At 30.7% G+C, this 21,046-nt stretch overlaps 1 protein-coding gene across 4 annotated transcripts in view; it reads right to left on the bottom strand.

Annotated features, from left to right (window-relative positions):
• The window catches only part of Lar (tyrosine-protein phosphatase Lar), a 1,676,858-nt gene extending 1,656,530 nt beyond the window's left edge, over positions 1 to 20,328 (bottom strand). For all 4 annotated transcript variants that reach the window (XM_072529515.1, XM_072529513.1, XM_072529514.1 and 1 more), the window contains exon 1: positions 20,249 to 20,328. In XM_072529515.1, coding sequence (XP_072385616.1) covers positions 20,249 to 20,315 — 67 coding nt within the window. In that variant the 5' untranslated portion in view covers positions 20,316 to 20,328. The remainder of the gene's footprint in view (positions 1 to 20,248) is intronic.
• Positions 20,329 to 21,046: the final 718 nt, after the last annotated feature.

A 21,046-nucleotide genomic window follows, 5' to 3' on the forward strand; every position in this document is an offset into this window, starting at 1 on the left:
TCAATTTACCAAAAATCTGTACGCCGTAAAAAAAACGTTTAAAATCAAAAATGTATTTAAGAATATTTTAAACAGAAATGTTTTGTAACATATTTTGTGTAGAATCAACCGTTCACTTAGAAATAACGCTTAAAGCGACCGTCGATTTTGAAAGTCAATTACGCGCCCAAAATCAATGTTCAATAAAATTTGTATCAGGTCGACGGTTAAAATGCGATATCTTTTGAATAAAATGTCCTATCAACAAAAATCAAGATGTGTTTTAAAGGTCAAGAATGCAGCTTTCATATGCAATTTTTGTGTTTTGTCGCAATAAACTGAGTTTTTGTAAAGGTGTTCAATAAATAAACGTAGCGCGATTTTTGCCATTTTTTACGATTCTCGTGAGATCAGTAGAATTAATCTTTTTCATTGACCAGTAGTAATAAAATTATTATTTCTAGAGATCAGTTTTTAAAATCTATGAAAGAGCAATTTTGATTTGTGGCAATAAATGTGAGCCATTTGAAATATCAATAAAAAACGCAGGATTTAATTTTTCACATTACAAACAATCGCACGTCATGGGAAATGCCTCCAAGAAGACGGTTTTTGGTGTACTTAAATTTAAAATTAAGTTATATTTTTTACCTTTAAAACGCATCTTGACTTTTGTCGATAGGACATTTTAATCAAAAGATATCGAATTTTTAAAGTCATGCTGATACAAATTTTATTGAATATTGATTTCAATGACAAGATTGATGACATTCAAAATAGATGGCCGCTTCAAGCGTTGTTTGTGAGAAAATGGCTCATTCTATAAAAAAAGTCCTAATGAACATCTTTGTTTAAAAATTTTTTTTATTTAAAATATTTTTTTATTTAAAACATTTTTTTCTACGGCGTACAGATTCTTGGTAAATCGATTTTGTTGCTTTTTTAACTCTCTACGAGGTGGGTTGTTGGCGTAAGCCCAAGAATACAAGTAGTAATTTTTTTTTGCTCCTTTTTGGTGTCCCGAAATTAATTCTCTGCAAAATATAGCTTCTTCGTTTGATTTTTAAAGGTACAGTGGCATTTTCGTCTCTGGCGACTGGAGTAAAAAGAAAACGAAATTATCTGCATAAAAGTTAAAAAGGAACCTTATAAAAATCTAAAAATGATAAAGTGAAGACCAAAGGGAATGAAATTAACACATTATATGATATAAGTTAGAACAAAGAAAACAAGGGTAATTGGAAACGTATTAGTCAGATTAAATGTCTCCGATATAAACGTAATAAAATACTGTGAACGAAATCTTTATAAAAATCCATTAGAGATAATACATCGATATATTAGTATCTAATAGACCATTTTCAGATACAACTATTAACTACTTATATTTACTCTATCTCTGTATCTATTTTTGTATTGGGCTTCAATTTTGCTGACTTAATGTAGGCGAGAAAAGAAAAAGCACTAAACCTACCAATTTTCTGCAGAAAGATGACTCGCTGTGAAACTGTTCAGGCATGTGATTCAGGAAAGTGTCAGAAAAGTTTGTTAACAAAATTCATAATGGTAAAATGAAAATTGCATTTGGTGCATAAAATATATTTCCAAAGTGCATAGAAAATGAAAAATTTGCAACTACGAAAATATCGACAGGAATGAGTTTCGCAAGATTTTGTTGCTCGGGAATTTTCGGGGTCGCTGAACACGAATATGATAATAACGATGGTCCTCGGGCTACCTGGTACCCAGGATGAATCTCGTCTCCTTGAGAATATTATTTATATTCAACAGTTGAACAGTCAACAGTATATCAGTCCACAGTCATAACTCGTGGGTTTCGAGGTCGCTGAATACAAATATGGTAACAATGATGGTTCTCGAGCTACCTTGTATCCTGGGTGGACCTCGTATCCTGGTGTTTTATGCTATTTTCATTGGAAAATTGTCAAAACTCATTACTTGATAATTTTAGAGGTTGCTGAACACGAATATTATGACGGCGATGATCCTCGAGTTACCTGGTGCACAGCAAAACCCCTTCTTCTGAAGTTTTATGGTATTTTTATTCGAAACCAATCAAAAGTCATTACTTGGGAGTTTTTGCGGTAGAAGAATACAAATATTAAAATAGTAATGATCCTTGAGCTACCTGGAGTCCAGTGTGAACCTCGTCCCGTGGAGTTTTAAGGTATTTTTTTCTGACTCACTCAAAAGTTATTACTTGTGGATTTTTGGTATTGCTGAACACGAATATTACTACGGCGGTTATCTCCAAGGTATTTGGTGTCCAGCATGGAACTCGTCTTTGAAAGTTTTTTGTTAATTTGTTATTTAAGATTTTTATAACAATGTGGTATCTAATAAGAGTTCGGATATGATTTTTTGAATATAAAATACAAATTTTTTTTTACTTAGTACTAAAGATAATTAACAAATAATCGTGACATTCCAATTTATTTCCTGTTTATCTTCTTTGACATCAGATAATTGATTTGTGGTATAGTTCTCCAAATTCGTGCAATTTTCACCCAGCAAAATTTTAACGCGCAAAATTGCAACATTTGTAGATCCATATTTTTATGTAAATGACAGTAAATGTCATAATAACTTGAAATAGAGCTAGGGAAAAACGTAGTTTAACTATGTAACTTTGGCTAAACCTATGTACAAGTAAGTGTGAGAGAATAAATAAAAGAGCACATGTAAAAATAAAACGCGAGAGCTAGTGCTGGGGAAAATATCATATATATATATATCACCTAGCACTTCATCGGTGTTAAACTGCTTAAAATCACGAAATTATGTTTCGGATATTTTTTAAGTTCCATATAAAGTTACATGAGGTATTTTGAGGTCATTTCTTAAATTAATATTTATTCAGGGACCTCAAAAACTCCCGAGTGATGGCTGATAACTGATTTAAAATAAAATTAACATAAAACTTTAAGCGGTAAGGCCAACATAGGCACCAGATTTCTTGGAGACTACGGCCGTTGTAATATTCGTGCTTAACAACCCTGAAAACCTCCCGAGTAATGACTCATCATTGATTTTAAATAAAAATACCATAAAACTCTAGAAAAAGAGGCTTACCTTTTACCAGGTACCTTAAAAACCATTGGCGTTATAATATTCATATTCAGCGACCTCAAAAACCACCTACTAATAACTTTCGATTGATTTAGAATGTAAATAACATATATCTCAAAGAGACTAGTTTCACCCTGCGCATCAGGTAGCTCGAGGACCACCGTCGTTATTATATGCGAAAACCCTCCAGTAATTACTGTCGATTGACTTATACTCCAGCAGTACAATAAAATAACATAATCCAGGAGACGAAGTCTATACTGTGTACCAGATAGCTTAAGCACCATTGTGGTTGTCATATTCGTATTTAGCAAGCTCAAAAACCCCTAAGTAAGAGTTGCAAATTTTTCATTTTCTGTGTAATGTGGAAATGCATTTTCCTTATGCACAAAATGCAATTAACATTTTACCACCATGAATTTTGTTCACAAAAGGTGAAACCTTTTGAAATGGACTCACACAAGCAACACATTCATGATTTGTTCACAAACTTTCATGGCACTCTTCCGAATCAACTACAAAAAGTTACACAACGATTCATCTTGCTGCAAAAAACTGGTTTTATTTATTCACCTAAATGTGTTTTTCACATTCTGTTAACTGACATTATTATCACATCTTGTAGCTATACGATGGATTTTACTCGTACTACCACTGTTAATGATTTTTATCTTCTGCGAAGTATGTAACGCAATCCCGTCCTAATGTCTTACAATACTGTAAAGGATTATGTTCAAAGGAAGATTAGTAAATAAGGAGACAACGTCAAAATCACTACTATATAATTATCTGTAAGCTTAAAATCAATTATAAATTTACTAAATGCAAACGAGTCTTTTATATACAAAGTTAATATTTGAAATATATGGCAAAGTTAACAGGTTACTTAGATGTATCGAAATCGGCCTATTAGGATCTCCAACTAAAGAGACCTGTGGTGTCATGGTGTCATACTGAGTTGATTTATGAATTTTTGGTAATGCATAAAATCTAGGAGCTATCGGATTATATATATATATATATATATATATATATATATATATATATATATATATATATATATATATATATATATATATATATATACAAACAACACAGTATATATATATATATATATATATATATACATATATAGTGGCGACCGTAACTCAGCTTTTAAATCAGAACGAAAGAGTTAGATTCTAAGTACCAACACGAAACAATGGCAGTGTCATTTTACTCAGGTGAAAAAATGGTTGAAGTCAAAAATATAGTCAATTAAAAAAATTAGACGACAACACAAGAACAAAGACTGGAATAAATATAAAGAAATACAAAGACTAATAAGAAAAAAGATAGTGGAAGCAAAAGCACAATGGCTTGTAGAAACTTGCGAAGAGATAGAAAACCTACAGAATAAACATGATGATAGACTTCTCCATACGAAAATTAAAGAAATGTGTGGGATCAAAAACGCTAGGCAGTGTGGCACAATAACAAGCACGGATGATAGAGTCCTGACCACAATAGAAGAAATAAGCGTTGAATGGCGAACATACATACAAAACCTATTATCAGACGATAGAACAATAAATATTGATAGACAAACAAACATCGAAAATAACAACTTGCCCATCTTAACATCAGAAATAAAATACGCCTTAAAAAATATGAAAACGGGAAAAGCCTCTGGACGTGACTACGTTCATAGTGAAATTATACAACTTTTGGGAGAAGACAATTTAGAAGTATTATTAAGACTCTTCAACAGTATATACAAGACTGGTATAATTCCACAAGATTGGTTAACGTCTACGTTTGTGCCTATACCCAAATTAAAATACGCAAAAAAATGTAACGACTTTCGATTAATAAGTCTCATGCCCCATATTCTGAAGCTATTTCTAAAAATTATCCATAACAGAATTTACAAAAAATGCGAAGAAGATATTGGTCCGGAACAATTTGGCTTTCGAAACGGTATGGGAACTCGAGAAGCTTTGTTCAGTTTCATTGTTCTCATGCAAAAATGTCATGATCAACCAAAAGATGTCGACTTGTGCTTTATAGATTATGAAAAAGCTTTTGAAAAAGTCAAGCACAATCAGGTAATTGATTGCTTGCAAAAAAAGAACGTGGATCCAAACGACATTAATACAATACGTGAACTCTACTGGAACCAAAACGCCTCTGTCAGAACGAAAATGGGTGATACTGAAACCATAAACATCCAAAGAGGAGTTAGACAAGGTTGTATACTATCACCATTATTATTCAACTTGTACTCAGAGGACATCTTTGCACATGCTCTAGATGAAGCACAAGAAGGAATACAAGTCAATGGAAAAATCGTGAACAATATCAGGTATGCCGATGATACAGTACTGATTGCTGGCAATGAAGAAGAACTACAAATTTTGTTAACCAAAGTAGTGCGAGAAGGAGACCTATGCGGCCTTAAGGTGAATGTAAAAAAAACCAAAACAATGGTAATTTCAAAAAAACACACACCAGTTATAAACATACTAGTCAACAACAATCTAGTTGAACAAGTGAAAAAGTTTAAGTATCTAGGCTGTTGGATACATGAAACCTTAGACCAAGAACAAGAGGTTAAATGTAAAATAGAACAGGCAAGAAACACCTTCTTAAAGTTGCGACAGTTACTCACTACCCGTAATCTTGATTTGTTTCTACAATAACACATGATAAAGTGTTATGTATATAGTGTACTTTTACACGGCGTGGAAGCTTGGACGTTAATAGTCAGCTCGTTACGACGTTTAGAGAGCTTTGAGATGTGGGTATTTCGTCGTATGCTGAAAATTCCATGGATCGACCGCGTTAGAAATGAAGAAGTTTTAAGGCTTATGAATAGAGAACGTGACAGAAATTGTCAAGAAGCGTAAAACGTCTTATCTTGGACACATATTTAGACACGACAGGTATAACTTCCTTCAGCTTATTATAGAAGGGAAAATAGAAGGCAGACGCGGCCCGGGTAGACGACAAATGACCTGGCTGCGCAACATTAAAGATTGGACAGGATTAGACTTTCAAAGTTTATTAAAGAAAATAGGGAAGACGTTGCAACCTAAAAAAGAAAAAAATTAGGCAGGGTAAACATAAAATTTTTGTTAACACTCGGAAGTCGCGTCGAAAAGATATGAATTTTTAAGGTTGGTTGATGTTAAATTGATAAACGCTTAGTCGGCATGTGACTTTAAAAACTGACCAAAATAGTTCGAATAAATCGCCAAATAAGTATTAGGATCATTGCTAAAAATGTAGATATTAATAAAGAGACTATTAGGTAAATGTTGCATGGGAAACTAAACATAAGAAAAGTGCTAAGATTGTACCGAGACTCTTAACTGTGGAGACAGAAGAAGCATCGTCAAGGCTTATTCTGACACCCTGAAATGCATAAAAAAATCAGACGTCTCGTCAAGGACTATATCAATCAAAGAAAAATTTCAATATAGTCCTAAAATCAAGCAGCAACACATGCAGTAAAAACCTCCAAACTCTCTGAGAATCAAAAAAGCAAGGATGAAATTTAAGGTAATGTTGATTCTTTTCTTCATAGTTCATATGAAACAAATACCACAAAGTCAGACAGTTAATCATCATAAATTAGTATTTAGAGGTTTTACGAAGACCCAGGGAAAAATTTTTAGATAAGAAGCCAAATATAGCACCCTGTCATTTTTACATGGTCCCAGACAATTTAAAAACAAAAAAATTAAGAAAAAGAACTAATACGAAATACAAAAATCATTATTAACCAACAACAAAAAATCCTTATTCATCAAGAAAATTAAAGAATTGTTAGTAATCAAAAAGAATTTATATTTGAAGTTTAAAAGCAACGCATCTTAGATAATGCATAGATAATACAAATAAATAATTGGACAAGATCTCCCTCTTTCTCTCTCTATGCTATTCTCTGTTATTGGCTATTTGCCTCTCTTCAATATGGTGTTGTATGCCATCTTTTCGTCAAGTTGTTTTTTTCCCTTTGTAGTTTGTTATTAGTATTATTCACAATGCATAATTATTATGGTAATCTGTGATCCTTTTGACTCGGGATATGTCAAGTAAATTTCCAATATTAAGTTTTACTATTTGTTGTAGTTATTGAAATAAGGTTGTTAATGAGTACATCCAAATACAAATACTACAACTGATAATATTTATAAACAGCTTTCTGAGATGAGATGTAAAGCATAGTATATTATTAAAAAACAAAAAAACGGTCAATATTTTAAAAAAATTTTAAAAATTAAAAAATAGAAAGGCTCTTAGATGTACTGCTTACAACAAAATAAAAACAATTGATAAAATTTAAGTTAGATTAGATTTAATAATAATTATCAGCCAGGAATATTACAACCATGAATCGAGATTAACGTATCAAAAGATCTTAAACAACAAGAAGTAAAATGTAAGAAGTATACAATAGAAACTAACTTAAAAAATTTAATGAAATTTTAACACCTGTTAGTTAGTAATGTGTAGTTTTGTACTAAAACGCAAATATTTTTCATTTTAATATAGACCAGGTTATTGATAATATCCGTTTTTCTTCATGCTTTAAATAAACAATATTCAGTATTTTTATTGAAGAAGATAAAGTTGTTTTTGCTTGAATATTGTTAAAAAACAACTGGGTGAACAGCGTCAGACAAACAGAGCCTTTATTGGTTTTGCATTTCGAAGCAATAAAAACAGGAATATGTAAATTTGCCGTCCAATAATATGTCACGTATCGTGAAATATTATTTTCTAAAAAATGATAACTGAAAATGGTCTATTAAATGGAATAATATGTTATTGGAGAAATTAGTTTGATGACTGAAAAAATGTTGCAAAAACGATCGTCGGTTAAATAAATCCATTTACATTTAAAAAAAGTTATTTATGGAATACTAGAATAATCTGTAGATCAAGTTACATTAAAAACAATAGAAACCAACTTTTAAAATTCTTATAATTCGATTTATTAGCCGTGCAGCCTGTTAATTTTTTTGCCACGAATGCACCCTTGTAGAATGGAATAATAATTCGAGTTAATTCAAATTAAGTATTGAACATCGAGACGGGTAATGAAATGTGGATATATTGCTATGAGCCTGAAATGGAAAACTTTCAACAGTATGGGTGTATCAAGTGGTGACAAATACAATAAAAATAGTCAGCGTTCGCAGCGATGGCATCCAAATGATCGCGAATTGTTCTAGAAAAAAGGATATACTGCCACGATTTCGTTAAAGGATGGTAGTAGAACTATCAATTGTAAATATTATACAGTATAAAATGATTTATTTGCCAGAAGTAATTGATGAACATGGCAGAAACATCGGTATAAAAACACCCAAATCAGAGCAATGCCAGAAAACGCAATGCCTTGCAAAAAAAAAACGAGGGAAGTAGAAGCGTGTAAGATTTTATTACTTTACTACATACGGCAAAAAAGGCCATTCTGAAAGCCAAAAGGGGTTCAAAAGAGAAAAGAAAGAAGCGTAGAATATTTGTCTATTTATCACAGCAAATAACTTATCTAAACTATCTAAAACTTATCTTAAGTATCTAAATTTAAAAAATAATTTTTTGTCCAAAATTAGTCTTACACGAAACATAAAATCCAATTTCAGTAAAGGGGCTATGAAGTTCGGCCTCAAAATCTGCGTTTTGGTAGAAGCGCTTATCAGAATTAGCAATGCGCATTTACCAAAATCTAAGGGTAATTCAAGTCATTTTTGGCTTTTTTGTGGTGGGAGTAGAATAGTTCGTCAAATCGTGATTTGGCGAACTATTCTACCGATCATTATTAATGAACGTGTAGCGACATGAAAGATATCATAGAGTACTATGGATGAAAAAACTGGACCAATTACAACGAAGATAAGATATAATGCCCTATTGGTAATTACGCCATGTATGCTTTTGTATTATAAGACAAATTTTGATTTACTTACTTAAATAAGGCCTCTGGCTAGTGCAAAATAAACAACTGATTGAATCCTAACATGCAACCCTACATCTTATCTTCATTATTAATTAACGTATAGCAACATACATGATAGTATGTACGATAATATACACACTATAAGATAAATTTGATTTATTGTCCTAAACAAGGCCTCTGACAAAGTACAAAGTAAACAAATAGCCGAATTCTAGCATGGTACATCAAATGAAGCTACGTGAGACGATAGTATATATAATGTATAAAGCGTGTCACCAAAAAATATATTACAGGGTATTAAAAAAATTTTATGTCAAATCAGAAGAGCACCAAATACACACTTCCTAAAGTCTTGTACGAATTCTTTAAAAAAAAATCAAGTCAATTAAAAGCATAAGGTTGATTCCGAGTTGCATATTATATTTTTAACTCTCGTATAACATTAGTTATATACAGGGTACGCCAAACTTTTAAATTTATTATGTTGCATTTAAACTATTAAGTATATAAAATAAAGGTTTGTTTAATAGAACACCATTAAAACATTTTTGAATATATTTTTTAAAAATATGAAAATTCTGTAAAAATTTTATAGAGTTAGATTAATAATTTAATAATTTTCGTAATATGTACACATTTTTTAAGAACAATGGTAATATTTAAAGGGCTTTGGTTAGGTTTCTATAACTTACACCAAAGGAAACGTTGTAATATTTTCTATAACATGAATTGTTTATATATTGGGTGTTTTTCTAACACATTTGTATCTTTAATTTTTTATAGAGTTTATCATTGTGGAGCTATATGTAAAAGATTTAAATTATATAAAAAAATAGCATCCTACAAAAATTTTAACATGTCATTTTTATTACCTTTGCATTTTTATTACCTTGAAAACATAATGCACAGCCTTCTAAATATAAAAAAATCCATTTTTTTTCTTAATAAAAGTGTAAATATGTACTTCTGAAATTAATAACTTTAGACCTATAAAACTTTATAGAAAATATTCATATGTTTAAAAAATATAGTTAAAAATGGTTTAATAAACAGGGTGTTCTATATAAAAAAGATGTTATTTTTTTTAATAAACCTAATTTAACCATAATAAAAAAAAGCAGAGGTTTGGCGGATCTTGTATAGTTTTTGATAATCTTACAGTCTTAGATAAATCTCATAGACTTTTAATTGCCAATTATGTACAACCTTATTGTGTTTACACCAACTGTTTTTGTTGCTCTTTTCAACCTTTTTATTGATATAATTTGCAATTTATTATCTGATATATGTCTGAACTCTACCCTACATGTTTTACCGTGTATACTGTTAAAAAGATAAATGCTTCTTAACTCTTAACTTCAAATTCCTGTCAACTTTAATGAAATTTCTTTTGGCATCAACTATCCAAAAACCAAAAATTTTTGTTTATTAATTTCGTCAAAAGTTATCATCACCATCATCATTCTCGCTTTACAACCCTACGTGGGTCCTAGCCTCCTCAAGAATTTCTCTCCAGTCGTCCCTACCCATCGCCTTTCTCCGCCAAGCACGTATTCCCATATTTCTCATGTCTTAATCGATATTATCAAGGAACCTTGTTCTAGGTCTTCCTCTACTTCTCTGACCAATGGGTCTGATAAAATATTCTCTAGCGAATAAGAACGTCTCAATTTTAGCTTTTATATTATGTGAAGTGATAAATAAAATCTTTTATGTATTACTAATGTTACTGGATGATTACGATATTTGAGGAACATCCATTATTCGGGCCAGAGGTCCTCTGGCTGGATTATATCGCTCTCCGGGCGTAATCATCTTAATAAAACCCTTGGTGCATAGATAACTATGTATTAAAACTTCGGAAAATTTATCATAGTAGAGTGAAAAAGTGTTATTAAGAAGTTGTCAATTCTTTTTTGTCCTTATGACCGCACGAGTCTAAAGTATACTATTACGTACTTGATAACTAAGCAATAAAAACACAATTATGAACTAGTATGACATAAAAAAATTAATACCTGTTTATTTTTTGAATCTATGTTTACATAGTAAGTCAACTATTTTAAATGAATGGACTGTATGACTTCAAAATAAGAACTTTATTATCTTTCCAGCAATATTAGCATAAACTAAATATACTTAAAGTATGTTACGATTTAATAATGTAATGTTACGATTTAATCCAAAGTGCTTTAATAAAATGTTGATATTAAGAAAGATACAGGGTGTTGAACTGCAAATTTAAAATTTTATTTTTCGCTATAACTTTCATGTTTGTAAACATTTATGCATAAAAATTTACAACTGGGTACTTTTAAATATGAGAAATTATAGTTTGATATACACTTTGATGTATCTGATAGAGGGCGTCACATATGCCACATATGTGGCATAAATCTGCACTTAATTTGTTTGCTCTTTGAGTTACCTGTATTTGTGTCAAAAAATATTAAAGATACATTATTTTAACACAAAAAGGTATACCTGATAATAACTTCAAAACTCAACAGTTTTCGAGGCAACGAAGAAAAAATAGACAAAAACATTAATACTTTTGAATTTTGGTATAAAATACTTTTAACTAAAGTTAATAGTTAACGAAATAATAAATAAAAAAATATATCAGCAGGATAACTAAAAATAGGATTTGACAATAAACAGAATAACAGGATTTTACATCAAACATTTTACGTTTTATGTTAAATTAAAGTCATAATCAAAACATTTTGTTTACAAACCAAATTAAAAAATAGTTAAACTAAATAACATAACTTTTTGTTAAAGTACATAAATGTTCGATATGTCCACCATTTTCTTTAATTCATTTGTCAATATATTCCATAAAAGATCGTCTAATATTAAATAGCATCATTGGTTCTAAAGAAACTGCTGCAGTATTTATTTCTTCCCATAGTTGGTTGCGAATGCCTATGGGATTCTTATAGACACGTTATTTTAATACGCCCCATACACCAAAATCAAGCGGATTAAATTCTGGGCTACGTGGTGGCTATAATGTATAATGGATGAATATATTCTTTTGGATACATAATCAAATCTTATGGTATATTGTGGAACTATATCTTATTTGTCGCGAAGGTTAAATAATGTATTAAACTGTGATGAATCTCATTCATTGTTTACTTATATATACACAGAATAACCTATCGATTAACTATAATTACATCTCGAACAAATGGACTATTATGATTAACTAACGAACTAATATTATGCTGAACTAAATTGCCTGTGTGTTTACTATAGTTATAACAATATCGGTTATTAGGTCAAAGATGATGTTTTCTTAAAAATGCTGAGTCTTTAAGGTTAAATTTGTAGCAACAGTATTATGAAAGCAACACATATGTGTTATTCAATACCTGTTGTTTAGTTTCTAATTGTCCTTAAAAAATTGGTAAACAATTTACGTAATATATAATAAGTATTCTTTTGGGATTTTTTAAAAATTAAATAATTATATCAATATCTCACCACATTGCCAATAGAGTAAGATCCGAGAGCAATCAGACATAACTTATTTTCACACAGATGAAACCTTAGAGTCTCAATAGCGTCTCGTGTGCTTTGAATACCTGCGTATTTATGAAACTTGCTGAGTGACACCTGGGCAGGTACCAGGTGAGAAAGGTAACTAAAAATAAGAGCTATCTTACTTAAATTTACATAACTGATTTTTATACATATTTTGTAGAATATTATTTTGAAAATACTGCAATAACTGTCAGACACTTGTCATGGACCAGAACTTTTGTCAGACGCTTTAAAGCTCTACTAAAATTAAATTAACTTTACTTACTTTTACATGTCTGATTTTTAAATATGTTAATAATGGAACTATAATAAACTTATATTTAATCAGTCAGACAAATTAGAATGACCAAACATCCCTTAAACACAAAAATTAGTTAATCAGAAATATAAGTGCGAGAGTGCTGTGCTTGCATTTCAGAGTTAGTGAGACGTCTATAATATCTCGGTTCCCCTTCTTTAACTCACAATCTGTCACTCTACTGTGTATGTGCCCCTTGCGCCTAACCTATAATATCTATTATAGTTTAATTCGAATCTGTCAGAGCACATGTTTTTGTTGTATATATCGTGTACTTTGTGAGTAATATTAAGTTATTTGCAATAGTGAAAATCATGGAAGAAAACAATTCAAAATGTATATTTTGTAAACAATCCAGTAATGCATTAAAGTTATTTACTGAAGAGACATTTAAAAAAATGAAAATTGTATTAAAACAGCGAATAATCCATAACCTAAAATTCAAAGACTTAGTTTTACCGGATCATATGTATAATAATGGTTATCATCGAGAATGTTACAAAAATTTTACTGCTTTGCCAAAGAAATATTATTCCGCCATTTCAGAAAAATCAAAAAGTGCTATAAAAACAGATGCATAGAGTATTGTTGAAAATATATCAGCTACGTCGACATTAAGCTTACCAAGTAATTCTAATATTAATAATGATTTATGTACAGCATCAACCTCAAGTCAACAAAATAATTCTACAGTTCTTGATTTAGATGTAGTGTCAAATTCAAGTCCAGCTAGTACTATACTTGAATCTATTATAATACCTGAGCCAAGTGTTAAGTCGAGTGTTGAATTAGAATCAGTTGAACCAGTGTCATGTAATTTGGAAGATCTTAGTATTGAGGTTGAATGTGATCTTGATTCCTCTTCTCATAATATTTTATTTAAAAGTGATATGAATACTGACACAAACCAGACATGTATTTATTGTGACCAAAAAACTAAAAGACATAAACTGAAGAGACTACCTTGGCATGCGTGTGATAGAAACGATTTCTTAAAAAAATTAAAAGATGACGAGGAAGCCTCAGAGCAATTAATTGAGAAAGTGCAAGCTGTAACGGATTCAACAATATATTACCACAGAAAATGTCAATTGGAATATTTATACAACATATCGACAAAGAAAAATACAAGTAAAACGCCTTGGCATACTCTTCGTCAGCGTCATCAAGCTGTCTTTGATGAAGTTTGTAGTTTTATACAAAAAAATGTTATAGAAAAAGGACGATGTTATTTTCTTACTTATGTCCACAGACACTACATGGAATTATTTAACGACGAAGCAGAAAATTCTAAAGAAATTATGGGCAATTTCACTCCTCATAACTTAGAGACAAAAATAAACAAAATATTTATGAAGGAGATCAAGTTCCTAATGTGTCAAAATAAGAAGATACTTGCTCCAAAACACGTTTATGTTATTGATGAGGAGTTATTGGATGATTTAAAGGATCAGGACATTTTGAATAAAGCTGCTTTAATATTAAGGAAATCAGTGCTACAAGCTGAGAAAAAAAAGTTACCTATTAAAGTATCTGTACAGAATCTTGAAGACGGTGAAGTTTCAGTGCCGGAAAGCTTATCTCAATTTTATTTTACTCTGATTGCAGGAAGTAACAGCCAAAGAAAAAATAATAAAAAATGTATTCGATTAGTTCAATCTTTGAGCCAGGATGCTGTATATGCTGTCTTTAATGGTAAATGTAAGACGTCAAAGCATATTAAGCTCGGAATGGCTTTAAAAAGCTTAACAAGTAGTCGTAATATAATAGACATAATTCACAGATATGGCCATTGCATTAGCTATCCAGGTGTAGAAGAACTGGAAACTGAAGCTACTTATTACGCCATGCAAAAATCCACCATATGTCCTGAAGCAATCAAATTAAATCCGAATCTATGTACTGGAGTTGCGTTTGATAATTTTAATCGGTTTGTGGAAACAAAGAGTGGAAAGGACACGTTACACGACACTGTTGGTATAATTTATCAAAACGTAGACTCAAATGTTTTACATGAATTAGAAACTTCAAATTTGTCTTCTACCACCAGAGAAGAACCTAGAACATCGAGAAAAAGACGACGAAGAACACTAGAGGTTACTGAGATAGATAGCAGACCATATATGAAAAAACCCAAGATGACTGATAGTTTACAAATTTCTATTTATGAAGCTGAAGAAACACTGCCTGTAAATTTACAATTATACAAAAACATTGATATAATTTGGATGCTCAGCCATGCTTGCCATTTATCAAATCTTCCGATGTGGGTTGGCTACAATAGCTTGATCAGTAATAATGAAAATAATGCAAAGCAAGTTGTTTCTTATCTATCTCCGATAAATTCGTCGCCTACAAATACATCGGTTATTTTGGAAACAATGGAGCAAAGCTTACAAATTTGCGAAGAAGTTGAACAATCTTGCATTCAAGTTACTTATGATCTTGCAATTACATCCTATTTATTCATTTGGGACCATTCCATATCATGATATCATACTTCAAAGCTATAGGAAAATTTATAGCAGATTGCGGCTTGTCGAACGTGATGGTGCAAAGTGATTTGTTAGCTTCGGGATCAGTTGCTGGATTTCAGGAAGGGAAACACTTCAATCGGTGTAAGAGACTTCATCCGTTGATGTCAGTAGGTCTGGAGATTTTACATTTTAAATCTTTTTTGGATATTAAAAATGTAGAAGTATCGGATACAATTATTAAAGAACTTACGCGTCTGCAAAATACTCCAGTGTCATCTTTTAAAATTGAAAATGACGATTTGAAAGAACTATTAAATAATTATTACATTTACAAATAACAGACTTTGAACGGTGATAATGGTAAAACAGCGCAGTTTTATTTAATATATATAAACTTGGTCAACTATTATTTAACTCTATCTAGAAGTATTCGTAATGGAGATTTTGATCTTTTCAAGTACGTATTACCAAAGATCACGAATTTGTTTTTTATCTTTAATCAACAAAACTATGCTCGTTGGACTGTTAGGTATTGTTCAAATTTATTAAACGTTGCTGAAACTCATCCTAATTTGTACGAAGAATTCCAAGAAGGTTTTTTTGGCATTCGAAGAACCAATAAGCCTTTTTCTAAACAACCTATTGATCTTGTTCTTGAACAAACAATAAACGCTGATGCTGCAAGGAAACTCACTGGTATAATACATTTTACGAATTCAATTTCTGCACGTCAACGATGGGCCCGGAGTCATGATATTAGATCTACAATAATCAGTTCAGTGTACAAAGATTTGGGTCTGCAAAAGGAGCAAGATGTTTCAGCCGAGCTCACCAACCATGCTATAAAAATTAATGCTAAGCTGTTGCAAAAATTTATTGAAACTTTTGATTTATTTATAAATCCATTCGATTCACAAATGCCAAAAAATTTATTAATGAATATATCATCGGGTAAAGCTGCGTCGGAGCCCGTAGAAAATTTTTTGCTTCATATAGAGAAAAATGGTGAAGCTAAACGTCAAACGTTCATTTCTGAGTGTGAATTTTATATTAGTAGATTCGAAAGAAGTATTAAGATGAAACGATTGGAAAACTTTACACTGGATTACTCCGAAAAGAAAAAAACCAAAGCAGGTGGTAAAGTGCAAGAGGTACGAATGCAAAGAGATCTTTTTGGACGAATTCTTGGAATATCTATAGATTATAAAGTAGATATGGAGAAAATTTTGTCCTATACTATTACTCCAATGCCATTATCAATGTGCCATATTGATGGATTCATTTGCAAAACCCAGAAATCAACTTTGATGAAATCTTTGCAGAAAGGTGTAGAGCACGACTCACCTACTCAAATAGATATTTTATTAATTGATGGTTTCTTTTTGCTTCATACCATGAGAAATGTCCCAAAAACTTTTGGAGGTATTTCTAAACAAATGCTTCTAATGGTAACGCAGCTAAAAGCGACAAGATACGACGTTATTTTTGATCAATATTTCTCTCCTTCGATCAAAGGCTACGAAAGAGGCCTTCGTCGTGAGTCTACTCAATTAGATTTCAACATTTCTGGTCCCGATCAAGTTAGACCGTCAGATTTTTCGCAAGAACTTAAAAATATCAATTTCAAACAGGCCCTCGTTGATTTTTTTATTCAACACTGGGCATCTGATGAAATGGTGCCATTTATTGAGAAAAAACGGATATTAATTAATTCTAAAAAATGTCATTCTTACATCGTTCATAATAATAAAGTTTTATCCAATGTTGATGACAATTTATCGTGTCCTGAACATGAAGAAGCTGACACTAAAATTGTTTTTCATATTTGTAATGTAGACGTTAAAGCAAATTTTGTTATTAGATGTTCTGATACTGACATTGCGATAATTATGTTAGGACATATGCATAATTTAAAAAATGATTCGAATGTATGGTTAAACGCAGGCACCGGAAATAACCAGAGATACATTAATTTGACAAAGGTTTACGAGTACTTGGGACCATCTTTATGTAGAAGTTTGCCAGGGTTTCACGCTCTAACTGGATGTGACTTTAATCCCGCCTTTTTTAAAAAGGGTAAACAAAGACCATTCAATATATTAATGAAAAAACATGAATATCAGCGAGCTTTCATGCAGTTTGGAGAATCAGAGTTGCTTATCGATGAGCGCATCCAAAAAGATATTTTCAAAATAATCCAAAAATTTATCTGCGAAATTTATAGTGTTCCTGATACGTGCAACATTAATGCTGCCCGGCTTCAATTGTTTTTAAATAATTACAGCGTATCTAATATTAACGAAGAATTCGATCGCAAAAATTTAAAAAATTTTGATGCTAGCAGTTTACCACCATGCCAAAGTGAGTTATTCCAACAATTCCGCCGTGCTAATTACATTTCTAACATATGGAATAATGCAAATGCAAAACAACCAACCATTTTAACTCCTGAAAACAATGGGTGGAGAGTAGAAGAAAACCAATATCACTTTCATTGGTTTGATGGTGACCAATTACCAGCAAACGTTAGTGAATTCCTTCAAACTTCAGGTATTATATTTTGATTTCAGGTTTAGAATTTATTATGTTTGTGATTTTCTGCTTTTTAATTCTTTGAACTATTTTTTGCAGAAGAACCAGTTAGCAACAACATAACGGATAATGATGAAGATAATGACTCGGATGAGCAGCATCATGATTGGTTGAATATGAAAATTCTAATAATTGCGACAATGAATATGATTGTTTCAAATAAAAAATGTTTGTTTCAATTAATCCTAGTTGAACATTTTTTTACAAAAATTATTTTTTTTAATTATCCTAACTGGTATCTTTTCTACAATAAAGTAAATATAATTTCTTATGAAACCAAATTGCTCCGAATTAATTAATTATCCCAAATATATTCAATACATTAATTTACTTTAATATTTATCTTAATGCTAGAGTTCATTATATTAAAATGGAGATGCAAAAATATCTAATCGGATCGAAAACAGAAGTATCCTAAATGTGTTTGAATTTTTTACTCTGAGGCTTATGCGCACAGCACTCTCGCGCTCATACTTCGGGTTAACTAATTTTTGTGTTTAAGGGATGTTTGGTCATTCTAATTTGTCTGACTGATTAAATATAAGTTTATTATAGTTCCATTATTAACATATTTAAAAATCAGACATGTAAAAGTAAGTAAAGTTAATTTAATTTTAGTGGAGCTTTAAAGCGTCTGACAAAAGTTCTGGTCCATGACAAGTGTCTGACAGTTATTGCAGTATTTTCAAAATAATATTCTACAAAATATGTATAAAAATCAGTTATGTAAATTTAAGTAAGATAGCTCTTATTTTTAGTTACCTTTCTCACCTGGTAACTGCCCAGGTGTCACTCAGCAAGTTTCATAAATACGCAGGTATTCAAATCACGCGAGACGCTACTGAGACTCTAAGGTTTCATCTGTGTGAAAATAAGTTATGTCTGATCGTTCTGGGATCTTGGACTACAAGGAATATGACTGCCATGACCAATCCAACGTTTAGAAAAGTTATATTTAAGTATGTTCTCACTGCTTTTTTTCTAAAATGTCGTTGTGTACCATTTTACATAGACCAAATATTTTTGAGTTTTTAGCATTTTACAACAGGAACTGTTGTAAAATATACAACGCCAGTAAATATAGAAACTTAAGATGCGATAGAAAAGGGAAATTGTAAACATGATGACGGCCAACATCTGAATACGGACACAGCACCTAAAGAAGAAGATGGAGAATATTTTCTCCAATAAGACATTTAGCAGCCATAACAAAAATTTTGTAATGTTACATATCATCTTGTTGTTTTAATAAGAATAAACTATGAATTATACTTATCTACAGGTATTCAGTGCTTTACCGCACAAATATCATAATTAAGAATTATTATACAGCTGACTTATAAAATGCGATTATCTCGAAAACTGTTAAATTTTGAAGTTACTAAAAAGTATACATTTTCTTTGTAAAAATAATGTATCTTTAGTATTTTTTTACACAAATAGAGCTAACTTAAAGAACAAAAAAGTTAAGAGCAAATATATGCCACACATGTGGCATATGTGGCGCCCTCTATCAGTTACATTAAAGAATGTATAAAATTTCAATTTATTCTACTTAAAAGCATCCAAATATAACTTCTTTTTACAAAAATATAAAATTTATTTACAAACGTAAAAGTTATAGCGAAAAATAAAATTTTAAATTTGCATTTTAACACCCTGTCACTTTCTTAATATCAACAATTTATTAAAGCAAGTTGGCTTAAATCGTAATATTTAAAGTGCAGAATCTACGGTTTCTATTTGTACAATTACTTAAGGACCACACTGTATACAATAAATATGAGGCAGAGGTAGGTCTTAGTTTCTTATTTTCGTGAAGTCATATAATGTATTGTGAGTTTAAAGGTTCTTTCTTAAAACGTATTAAACTGTTATTGAATGGTAATATAAATGCAATAACTTAAAAAGTATGATTTCTGATATCCAGTATCTCATATATAATCTCTCCAAATTTGTAGTGTACTATAATTGTGTCAGATCTTTAGAGTGGACCATAACAAAATGTTAACCTCTTTATATCAGTAATATTCAATCTTACCTTTCTTTATTATTGCAAAAACTTATACTACATTTTCAAAAAAATTAATTATAATTTTTAGACTAAGCAGAAATATTTTTAGGAATACATTTTCCTTATAAACATGTGATTTCCGATTACGATACACCGTATTAAATTTAAGACGTATTTTGATATTATTAGTTACTTTTAGCATTACTTATAATCTTTACGTTTATATAAATAACACATTACTTTTCTTAGTTTCAGTGAACAGACGCAATGGAATAATAAAAAAGTTAAAAACTTACCGTTGGAGAAGACTTGTCCGCTGACGACTAGCACCATAGCTGTGGCGAAAACACCAGGTGCCAACATGTTTGATAGTAACCTAAAGGAAGAATATTGATAATTTTATATTATAATACAAACAACTAAATCCTAGGGTGAGGTCTGCCATCTTGGGTGAATTATATACACAATCGTAGGATCACAGGCTGACGAGTTGATCTGTTGTTGATGTGATGATATTTGCAAAGTATATTCATGACTACTGGCGTGACTAGTTATTAACAGATTGTTTTTTACACTCTTGTGTTGCTTTTAATAAAGTAGTCGTCATTTTTACGTGAAGAGAAGCACTACGGAATTCACAATTTTAAGTATTATGTGTGATATGGAATTGACTGTCAACATATACGCTTTTGATAGTAAATTATACCTAATAGTAAACTAAATTGAGTGCCAATAAGATAATCATTATTGAGCTAAGTATTGAAATGTTTATTTCCAATTATTCATTTTCTAATTTTTTTAAATTTGTCCATTCACTTATGAATAAAAAATGTTTAATTAAAAATTTTCGGTAAGTTTAAAGGTTTCTAACTATTTTTTAGAACAAAAATATTGATAAAATATAATATATTTAGTTATTTATAATCCTATTTAGTTACTTTTAAATAAAAAGTTCTATACACTTATTTCGTTAAATAAAACTAATGTAATAATACATTGTTTTCATGGTTAATTTTTTTATTCATTATTTTAGAGCGGCTTGATGATTTCTACTAATTGTCTACTTCTTCCGTTTCTTATTTTTATGTCAGTGT

Source organism: Diabrotica undecimpunctata, chromosome 4, assembly GCF_040954645.1.
Source record: "Diabrotica undecimpunctata isolate CICGRU chromosome 4, icDiaUnde3, whole genome shotgun sequence".
Classification (NCBI taxonomy): Eukaryota; Metazoa; Arthropoda; class Insecta; order Coleoptera; family Chrysomelidae; genus Diabrotica; species Diabrotica undecimpunctata.